Source organism: Hyaena hyaena, unplaced genomic scaffold, assembly GCF_003009895.1.
Source record: "Hyaena hyaena isolate Hyena2069 unplaced genomic scaffold, ASM300989v1 scaffold_78, whole genome shotgun sequence".
NCBI classification, from domain to species: Eukaryota; Metazoa; Chordata; class Mammalia; order Carnivora; family Hyaenidae; genus Hyaena; species Hyaena hyaena.
In genome coordinates, this window is record NW_024080710.1 from 217,260 (window position 1) to 229,281 (window position 12,022).

The 12,022-nt window shown below is 39.1% G+C and overlaps 1 protein-coding gene across 1 annotated transcript; it reads left to right on the forward strand.

The window, feature by feature from the left end:
• Positions 1-10,591: 10,591 nt before the first annotated feature.
• LOC120232765 (olfactory receptor 6C75-like) lies at positions 10,592-11,554 on the forward strand. The gene has a single exon (XM_039233664.1). The coding sequence runs from the start codon at positions 10,592-10,594 to the stop codon at positions 11,552-11,554; it is 963 nt and encodes a 320-aa protein (XP_039089595.1).
• Positions 11,555-12,022: the final 468 nt, after the last annotated feature.

The window sequence follows — 12,022 nt, forward strand, 5'->3', positions numbered from 1 at the left end:
AGGAAGGAAGGAAGGAAGGAAGGAAGGAAGGAAGGAAGGAAGAAAGAAAGAAAGAAAGAAAGAAAGAAAGAAAGAAAGAAAGAAAGAAAGAAAGAAAGGCAGAAAATTGAGGAAATAATAGCTTGAAGACCTCCCTAATCTGGGGAAGGAAACAGACATCTAGATCTAGGAGGCACAGAGAATTCCCTTTAAAATCAACAAATGTAGGCCAACACCAAAAAATATTGTAATTAAATAACAAAATACAGTGATAAAAAAAAATCTTAAAAGCAGCAAGACAAAAGAAGTCCTTAACTTACAGGGGAAGACCCATAAGGCTAGCTGCAAATTTCTCAATAGAAACTTGGCAACCAGAAGGGAGTGACATGATATATTCAAATTATTGAATGATAAAAATATGTAGCCAGGAATACTCTATCCAGCAAGGCTATAATTCATAATAGAAGGAGAGATAAAGAGTTTCCCAGACAAACAAAAACTAAAGGAGTTTGTGATCACTAAGCCAGCCCTGCAAGAAATATCAGAGGGGACTCTTTGAGTCTAAGGAAACACCAAAAATGATGAAGACAAGAAAAGATCTCTAGAAGCAATGACAAAACAAGTAATAAAATGGCATTAAATATATATCAACCTACAAATACTCTGAATGTAAATGGACTAAATACTCCGATCAAAAGACATGGGGTGTCAGAATGGACAGAAAAGCAACACCCATCTATATGCTGCCTACAAGAGACTCATCTTAGACCTAAACACACGAGCAGATTGGAAGTGAAGGCATAGAGAAATATTTATCATGCAAATGGACATCAAAAGAAAGCTTGATAGCAATACTTATATCGGACAAGCTTGACTTCGAAAACAAAGCCTGTAACAATGAATGAAGAAGGGCCTTATATTATTAAAAGGGGGGGAATCCAACAACAAGATCTAACAATTGTAAATATTATGCTTTCAATGTGGTAACACCCAAATATATAAAACAATTAATAACAAATGGAATACTACATTGGCGACAATACAATAATAGTAGAAGATTTTAACACCCCTCTTATAACAATGGACAGATCATCTAAACAGAAAATTGACAAGGAAACAGTGACTGAATGCTTCACTGGACTAGATGGACTTAACAGATATACTCAGATCATTCCATCTTAAAACAGCAGAATACATATTCTTTTCAAGTGCACAGGGGACATTCTCAAGAACAGATCACATACTGGGTCACAAATCAGGCCTCAACAAATACAAAAAGGTTGAGGTAAACCCTGCATATTTTTCGGAGCACAACACTGTGAAACTTGAAGTCAACCACAAGAAAAAATTTGAAAAGACCACAAATACATGGAGATTCAGGAACATGCTACTAAGGAATGAATAGGTCAACAGGAAACTAAATAAGAAAATAAAAAATACATGAAACTAATGAAAATGAAAATACAATGGGTCCAAAATATTTGGGATGCAGCAAAAGGTCTAAGAGGGAAGTATATAGGAGTACAGGTCCATGTTAAGAAGTAAGAAAAAAATCTCAACAACCTACACTTACATCTAAAGGAACTAGAAAAATGGCAACAACTGAAGCCAAAAGCCACCAGAATGAAGGAAATAATAATAATCTTTAGAGTAAAAATAAATGATATAGAAAGTAAAAAAACACTAGAACACATCAATGAAATCAGGACCTTGTTCTTTGAAAAAATTAATAAAATTTATAGACCTCAATCCAGATGTATCAAAAAGAAAAGAAAAAGGACCCAGATAAATAAAATCACAAATTAGAGTAAAAAAATAACAACCAACAACAACAAAAACACAAATAATTATAAGAGAATATTATGAAAAACCATATGCCAACAAATTGGACAACCTGGAAAAAATAGATAAATTCCTAGAAACATACAAACTAAAAAACTGAAATTGGAAAAAATAGAAAACTATAACAGTCTGATAACTAGCAAAGAAATTGAATCACTAATCAAAAATCTCCCAACAAAAAAATTCCAGGGCCAGATGGCTTCACAGGTAACTTCTGTGAAACACTTAAAGAAAAGTTAATACCTATTCTTCTGAAATTATTCCAAAAAATAGAAAACCAATGAAAACCCAAATTCACTCTCTGAGGCCAGCATTACCCTAACACCAAAATTAGACAAAGACTCCACTAAAAACAGAGAACGATAGGCCAATATCCCTGATGAACATAGATGCATTTTAAAATTCTCAATAAAATACTAGCAAACCAAATCCAATAACATATTAGAAGCATTCATCACAATCCAGTGGGATTTATTCCTGGGTTGCAAGGGTGGCACAATATTCACAAATCAATCAACGTGACACACCACATAATAAAAGAAAGGATAAGAACCATATGATTCTCTCAACAGATGTACAAAAAGCATTTTAGAAAGTACAATATCCATTCATGATAAAAACCCTCAATAAACAAAGTAAGTTTAGAGGCGCCTGGGTGGCTCAGTTGGTTAAGTGTCAAACATCGGCTCAGGTCATGATCTTGAAGTTCATTGGTTGGAGCCCCTCATCAGGCTCTGTGCTGACAGTTCAGAGCCTGGGGCCTGCTTCTGATTCTGAGTCTCGCTCTCTCTCTGACCCTCCCCTGCTCACACTGTGTGTTTCTCTCTCAGAAATAAACAAAACATTAAAAAAAATTTTTTTAATATTTTTTATTTATTTCTAGGAGAGAGAGAGAGAGACAGCGTGAGCAGGGGAGGGTCAGAGAGAGAGGGAGACACAGACTCTGAAATTGGCTCCAGGCTCTGAGCTGGCAGTCAGCACAGAGCCCGACGCGGGGCTCGAACCCAGGAACCGCGAGGTCATGACCCAAGCGAAAGTCGGACGCTTAACCAACTAAGCCACCCAGGCGCCCCCAAAAAAATTTTTTTTTAAAACAAAGTAAGTTTAGAGGGAATATAACTCAACATAATAAAGGCCATATACCAAAAACAAACAAACAAAAAAAACAAAAAAACCCGACAGCTAATATCATCCTCATTGGGTAAAAACAGAGTTTTCCCTTTATGATCAGGAACAAGACAAGGATGTCCACTCTCACCACTGTTATTTAACACAGTACTGGAAGTCCTAGTCACAGCAACCAGACAACAAAAATAAAAGGCATCCAAATTGGCAAGGATGAAGTCAAACTTTCACTATCTGCAGATGACATGATTCTTTATAGAAAAACCCAAAAGACTCCACCAAAAAATTGCTAGAACTGACACACAAATGTAGCAAAGTCACAGGATTCAAAATCAATGTACAGAAATCTGTGGCATCTCTGGACATCAGTAAAGAAGCAGCCGCAGAAAGTGAAATCAAAAAATCAATTCCACTTACAATTGCACCAAAAGAATAGTAACATGCCTAGGAATGAAACTAACCAAATAAGTGAAAGACCTGTACTATAAAAACTATAAAACACTCATGAAAGAAATTGAATGACACAAAGAAATGGAAAGACATTCCATACACATGGATTAGAAGAACAAATATTATTAAAATGCCTACATTACCCAAAGCAATCTACACATTTAATGCAATCCCTATCAAAATGCCAATAGTATTTTTCAGAGAACTAAAACAAACTATCCTAAAACAAGTATGGAACCACAAAAGATGCTGAATAGACAAAACAACCTTGAGAATGAAGACCAGGGGGCACCTGAGTGGCTACCTGAGTTGGTAAGAGTTAATAATTCTTGATTTCAACTCAGCTTATGGTCTCACAGTTCATGAGATCGAGCCCCTCGTTGGGTTCTGTGCTGACAGCTCAGAACCTGCTTGGGATTCTTTCTTTCCTCTCTCTATGCCCCACCCCTGCCAATGCTGTCTCTTTCTCTCTCAAAATAAATAAGTAAACTTTTTTTTCTTAAGAAAAAGAAATGCTGGAGAGGCGCCTGGGTGGGCGCCTGGGTGGTTAAGCATCCGACTTTCGCTTAGGTCATGATCTCGCGGTTTGTGGGTTCGAGCCCTGCGTCGGGCTCTGTGCTGACTGCCAGCTCAGAGCCTGGAGCCTGTTTTCAGAGTCTGTAACTCCCTCTATCTCTGACCCTCCCCTGCTCACGCTGTCTCTCTCTCTCTCTCTCCTAGAAATAAATAAAAATATTTAAAACAAAAAAGAAAAGAAAAAGAAATGCTGGGCACATCACAATTCTGGACTTCATGTTATATTAAAAAGTTACAATATTCAAAACAGTATGGTAAAAGCACAAAAATAGAACATAGGTCAATGGAAAAGAAGAAAACCCAGAAATGAATGCACAGCTGTATGGTTAATTGATCTTTGATAAAGTAGGAAAAAATATCCAATGGGAAGAATACAGTCTCATCAACAAATGGTGCTGGGAAAACTGGACAGCAACATGGGAAAGAATGAAACTGGATCACCTTCTTACAACAAACACAAAATAAATTCAAAGTGGATTAAAGACCTAAAAATGAGACATGAAGCCATTAAAATCCTAGGGGAGAGTATAAGTCATAACCTCTTTGACATCAGCTAGAACAGCTTCTTACTAGGGGAAATAAAACAAAATTAAACTATTGGGACTACATCAAAATAAAAAGCTTCTGTATAGCAAAAGAAACAATTAAAACTAAAAGGTAACTTACGGATTAGAATATATTTGCAAATGACATATCTAATAATGGATTAGTATCCAAAATCTATAAAGAACTTACAAAATTCAACACTCAAAAGAGGAATAATCTAATTTAAAAATGGGCAGAAGATGTAAAGAGACATTTCACCAAAGAAGACATACAAATGGCCAACAGACACATGAAAAGATGTTCAATATCACTCATCATCAAATACAAATACAAATCAAAACTACAATGAGATACCCTCTCTCACCTATCAGAATGGCTAGAATTAACAACACAGAAAACAACAGTTATTGGGGATGAGGCAGCAAAGAGAACCCTCTTACCTTATTGGTGGGAGTGCAAACTGGTGCAGCCACCCTGGAAAACAGTATGGAGGTTCCTCAAAAAGTTGAAAATAGAACTATCCCATAATATAGCAATTGCATGACTATGTATTTACCAAAAGAATACAAAAATACTAATTCAAAGGAATACACACAGCATTATCTACAATACTCAAATTAAGGAAACAGCCCAAGTGTCCATCAAAAGATATAGGGGTGCCTGGGTGGCTTAGTTGGTTAGGCATCTGACTTTGGCTCAGGTCATGATCTTGCAGTTCACAGGTTTGAGCCCCGCATCAGCCTGGAGCCTGCTTCAGATTCTGAGTCTCCCTCTCTCTCTGCCCCTCCCCACTCGTGCTCTGCCTCTCTCTAAAATAAAAAAAAGATTTAAAAAACTTTTAAAAAGATGAATATATAAAGAAGATGTGGTATGTTATACAACAGAATATTAGTCATAAAAAGAATGAAAACTTATCATTTGCAACAAGGTGGATGGAGCAAGTGAGTGTTATGCTAGGTGAAGTAAGTCAGTCAGAGAAAGACAAATACCATGTGATTTCACTCATGTGGAATTGAAGCATAATAATAATAATAATAATAATAATAAAAGGAACATAGGGGAAAAAGAGAGAGACAGGCAAACCAAGAAACATTCTTCACTATAGAGAATAAACTGATGGTTACCGGAGGAGGGGGGGGTGGGTATGGGTTACATAGGTGATGTGAATTAGGAGTACACTTGTGATGAGCACCTGGTGTTGTATGTAAGTGTTCAATCACTATATTGTACACCTGAAACTAATATGACACTGTATGTTAACTAATTGGAATGTAACTACAAACTTAAAAAAAAAGAGAGAGAGAGAAGTGGAGGATCCAGAACCTTACAAAGTAGTTACACTTCTCAGATTTATAGATAGATTTTTCTACCTCTTTCTATTCCATCCACACAATTCAACTTAATTAATCACTCTATATATAGTAGGAGGTTTATTAAAAAGGAAAAGATTTCTCTTTTTCCATATATGAATAAAAAAGAAAACCAAGAAACCCAGATAGGATAAATTACCCTATATCTTCAGCTTCCCCTCCTAGTCCCAGGTTGGAAGCTACTAAGTGCTACCTAACTAACTAAGCACTACCATGCTTTTCCTTACATGGATGGATGGGTATTGGATGTGATATTAATGAACCCTCTGGATCAGAATTAATGTGCTCTGGGTCCCAGTTGCCATTATTGCCTTACTTTTATGGAAATTCTATGAAGGGACAGCGCTTCTCAAAGAATCATTAGTATTCCAGCAGCTCCAACTTCAGCCTGGGGTTCTGCCTAATGAGTGCTTCTCTCCATCCCAATCACCATTTCCCAACTTACCATCCCCCACTCTCTCCCCCACAATATCATAGATGACAGGATTTACATTTCCTCAATCCTTAACTTAGCCTTCTTCATTAGGGATATAATACTAGAAATTAGAACATTTCTAGGAACAGACCATATTAACCAGATACACTATAAACCAAACACTCTTATATAAATCCTGAATATAGCTTAGCCTAATTTCTCAAGAGTGGCTGGGGGACAGAGTGGCAAACATAATAATATTCTGCATAGGAGAATCCACAACCTGATATTTGCTCTATCCATGTTTTAATAATCACAAATACAATTTTAAGCACTATCCCTTTCCTTCCTCCAACTAGATAACTAAACATTCAAAGCACAGGAATGCTGGAAAATGTCCAAGAAAAATGGATCTCAAGGTATCATTTCAAAACATGAAGAAATAGTGGGTATTGATTGGAGAGCCATGAAGGCACTATCCAGAAAATGGAACAATTTGAAACATTTTCCTGGTGTCAACTCACCACCATTTACACTAGATGCAAAGTGTAATTAGTTCAGCCCATTACTTTGAATGTTCCCTTTGTAAACCTTTCCATCAAACCATATGCCAGCCCCTCCTCCTTCCCACAATCATTTGGAGTTGGGACTTGCTCTGGTGTGAGAGGTACTTTTGCACCATGAGACTGACTCTGAATAAAATTAAAACCCCATGCAAGTGTGTCTTCATCTGGGCATTAAAACGTACCGTCTCACTTCACTATAGCTTCTGCAACACTTCTCCCATTATTCTTTATTTTTCCCAACTTCAACTGAGAAAATAATCCAGGTCCAAGTTTGGCCTGGATTGAAAGCAGAGTGTGTAGATGGACAGATGTTATAAAAATGATTTGTCTATTTGAGGGAAAGTGAGAGCCACACAAATACTTATGAAAGTTTCTATAATATTTGCCTTGAGCTTGTAGGATCAATACTGATGAGAGCAGATTCAGCCACAACAAATTTCCAGCTACCATATGTGCCAGGGCTGGCTGCAAATATACTTTGGGAGTTAAGTCCATTTCTCTGGATTTCAGTGGGAAGCCAGAGGCCCCAGAAAATGGGTCGCTTCTGTCACAGCAGCCCAGATGAGACACCAGGAGAAGCAGCAGCCTTCCAAGCCAATGCTTGCTGTGGATAAAACTTCTCCATCCTCAGGCTCACATCTCTTCCTCATGGGCATCTAGAAAGAATTGGCAATTCACTTCCAATGTACCATTTTAAAAGAGAGGGACCTGCCAATTGAGAGATGTTACATACATCATGTAGCATTCCCCTTTCTTCCCTGACGAGGAAAAAATTTGTGATTTCCTTTTTCAAAGAAATCCTGGAGCACAATGAAAATACTCTTCAGATGAAAATATGCAATGAAAAGAATCATAACATTGGTGGAAACATGAAGAATGATTAACCAAGAAAGGTGGACTCCCCCAGTATCCTCCCAAAAGCCTCATGAAAGCCAGGGTGTAATCAAGCTCTTTCTCACCATGAAAATCTATTTTTTTAACAACTATGCTCTGGCCTCAATGCATACACCACATGTAGAAAATTGTAGTTTGGACGTTTGCCTCAAATAAGTAGCAACATTCAGCCTGGGATTTTAGAAACCCTTGGGAAATTGTCATATAATTTCCTTGAAAAATCTTGGCAGAGAACAATGCCGACATCTGGGAGTCAGTGTCACCATAGACAAGGGGAAAATAAATATAACAACAGCGCCAGTAACTCTTGTTTTCAACAGTGACCAATTACTGCCCCCAGTACACCAGCCATGCCTTTACTCTCTGCCTCTGTCTCTTCAATATCTAATAAGGTTTGAAAACTTGTACTTCTTGTTCACTGGCTACATCCATCCTGCTGCTGACCAAACAGTCCTGTGGCAAAAATATCAGAGAGGCTTCAAACTTGCATGTCAGCAGCTTCTCATTGTTGATACAAGAAAGCAAGGATGCTTCTCTACATGGGAGATGAGGATATGCGGAGGAGCATAGTGCAATAGATGGTGTCTTGGAGCAGGTGTTCCCATGACATGGAGTACTGCAGCAAAAGGACCCTTGTGTCAGCAGCAATGAGGCATAAATCTATAAGAAGCTGCCTGCTCCCAGCAACTAGTATAGGGAGGTGGACACCAATGTTGCACGTTAGGTGGGCTTTGGTGGGCTTTTACACACTTGGGGAGCAGAACGAGACCTTTCGTCAGACGCTCAATAGCGTGGGAGTCCAGCGCTAGCCCAGAATTGGAGGCAGTGAAATGTGGTTGTTTTACTTCATCTGCTCCTTTCTGGGGTTTCAGTGGTCAAGGTTGTCATGTACCCTTGCTATGGTATGAAACATCCTGAGCTATGGAAACAGGGCTTTGTCAGCCAGAACACTGGTAGCATGGGATGTGTATTCACCCCACTATGAGTCAACAGGTTATGACAATGCATTTCCTTCTTCTCTCCTTTACCCTCAGCCCAGAGCAAGCCCTTGATTTCTTAGAACACAATAGCTGCAAGAGGAGGAAGCCCCACCTGCCATGAGGTAACTCCTATGTGTGACCAGCCTCAAGTGACTTGGTGGACTTACTGGGGTCAACTGGGAGAGAAGCAGATGCAGGCTGTGCCACTCAGGGATGAGCAGTTTGGCTTCATGAGAAGCTCTTCAGGGGACTTGTGGGTTAGTGAGAGTGACACATTCCACACTATCAATGTTTAGCTTATTCTTGAGATGCTAGAGCCAAATACCATCATGAGAGACATCACTGATTGAGAGGTCTGAAGAGAGAAGAATCTTCACTGAGTTTCATGGAGAGTGAATGTATGCATGCCAGGTTCCCATATCTTCGTAAGTGGGTTAATTCTGTGAACTACTGTCAGTCCCGCCACCCTCACAGGCCAGCGTGAACCAGAGAGGCAAGTGGTAAATCTTGGATTTATAGCTTATGGCATGTTGTTGAGCAGCACCTCTGGCCTCCAGCCTCTTCTACAAAATGCTTGAGCTAAAGTAGATGCTCTCTGAGCCCCGTGTCATTCCACAAGTCAGTAAGTCATCAGTGATTAACTAAGGGTAGAAACAATTAAGATAAAGCTAATCTTGTACTTAAAGTTGAGAGATCAACAATAGATTTGTTCCTGTTTTAAAATACTTACCTCATTTGAAAATAGTAGATACTTCAGATTTGGGCATTCTGGCTAAAGTCCCAGCTATGTGGCCTAAACTCTCTGGAATTCTCTAAGCCTCAGTTTCTGCTTGTATAGAAAAAGGGGTTCATAGTTATTGTGAAGAGTAATAAAAATACTGAATTTCAGAGACCAGCAAAGAACAAACATATATCCTCAATAGGCGATGATGACAACTCAGACCACAGAATGTGCTGCATTATTAAAAGGTATGTTTAAAGGGAATATTACTAACATTACTGTTATGTTTACTTACAAATTGATAATCTTATTAAAACAATAAAATGTTTGATAACTACAAAAATGTCAATAACTCTGCTACTTATGGTGCTCTATTTAAGCATTAGACTTTTTAAAATATAGGGGTTCCTGGGTGGCTTAGTCGGTTGAGGGTCCGACTTTCGCTTAGGTCATGATCTCGCGGTTTGTGGGTTCGAGCCCCGCGTCGGGCTCTGTGCTGACTGACAGCTCAGAGTCTGGAGCCTATTTCAGAGTCTGTATCTCCCTCTCTCTCTGACCCTCCCCTGCTCATGCTGTCTCTCTCTCTCCTAGAAATAAATAAAAATTAAAAAAATTTAAAAAAAATAAAATATAATTTACTGTCAAATTGGTTTCCATAAAACACCCAGTGCTCATCCCAACAAGTGCCCTCCTCAATGCCCATCACCTACTTTCCCCTCTCTCCCACCCCCCAACAACCCTCAGTTTTTTCTCAGTATTTAAGAGTCTTTTATGATTTAAGCATTAGACTTTAAGAACCAACTAGCTAGGTGCCAGTGGATCAGTTGATTGAGCATCCAACTTTGGCTCATGTCATGATCTCAGTCTGTGGATTCCGGTCTTCATTGCTTTCTACTGACAGCACAGAGCCTGCTTCAGATTCTCTTTCTCCTTCCTTCCCAGCCCCTCATTCCTTCCTTCTCTCTCTCAAAAATGAATAAACATTACAAATTTTTTTAAAGAACCAACTAGCTAAACCAGTTTGCGATCTGCCTAGCCACTTTCTTGGATAGGCAAATACCTTAATCATGATCCCCTCAAACCTTTGTGCTCATGGATGTTTTTATTGTAGGTTAAGACCAGCAGGGATGATGTTGTGGAAAGCAATGCCCATGGAAATGGGGAATGGGACCACTGTCCAGGAATTCACCTTGGAGGGGTTCCCTGCCTTCCAACACCAGGGAAAGGTCCTCTTCCTGGTGCACCTGCTGGCATACCTGGCATCCATTGCAGGCAATGCTCTCATAGTGACAATCACCTGTGCCGACTCCCGGCTCCAGACACCTATGTACTTTTTCCTCAGCATTTTCTCCTTCTTTGAGTGTTGTTTCATAAGTGCTGTTATTCCTAAGTTGCTGGTCATCTTTCTTTTAGGCAGGCAAACCATTTCCTCTCTTGCCTGTTTCATACAAGCATTTATGTTTCTATTTCTGGGAACAGCAGGTTTCCTCCTCATAGCAGTGATGTCTGTGGATCGGTACATGGCCATTTGCAAGCCTCTGCATTACCCAACCATCATGAACCTCAAGACTTGCTTCCTCTTGGTCACTGCCTGCTGTGTTCTGGCCTTTACTCTCATCACTGGTCCACTAATAATGGTTTTCCAGTTATCCTTCTGTGGCCCAAGTGTCATCCCCCACTTCTTCTGTGACCTTGGTCCCCTGATTCATCTCTCTTGTTCTAATACCAGGTCTGTTGAAATGTTGGCTTTTGTCCTCGCTTTGGGTATCCTTTTGACCTCCTTTCTCATAACCATCATTGCATACAGCAACATAGTAGTCACAATTGTGCGACTCCCATCAGCCAGGGAGCGACAGAAAGCTTTCTCTACCTGCTCATCTCACCTAATTGTCCTCTCTCTGATGTATGGCAGCTGTGTATTTATATATGTGAAACCAAAGCAAAGGAACAGGCTGGACTCCAACAGAGAGGCTGCCCTTGTGAACACCGTGGTAACACCACTGCTGAATCCTATCATCTACACTCTGAGGAATAAGCAGGTACACCGGGCTCTGAAGGAGACAATGTGCAGATTGAAAATATCAATATAAAAATAAAATCACATGGCCTTGGAATGGAAGACTTCAGAAAAACATTTGACTTTATTCTGGCCAATGTAGCAGTCCACAGCTTTCTAGTATAGGGTCTCTGGCATGCCCACTTGACCTCGTACATCCCTGGCAAAATAGAAATCTGTTTTTCAAGGTTACTTTATCTTGATGTGCTTAACTGTCTTCTCCCTAAATATTCCACATTTTAATGACAACTGATTAATTGCAAAAACCCTTACTGAATTTTTATTCTTCCCTGTGATATAATCCATGTGCTTGAAATTTCCAAAATTTAGTAATTTATACACATTTTGATTTCACTTCTCTCTAGCCATAAATATGGCTGAGCAGAATTAACAAATATTTACCAAAAGACATTTAGATAATTAAAATGATAAAAGGTTACATATTATGTGTGGTTATTAAGAAAATGAAGTTAATAGTATCAGTGCTTGGGGCCACATTACC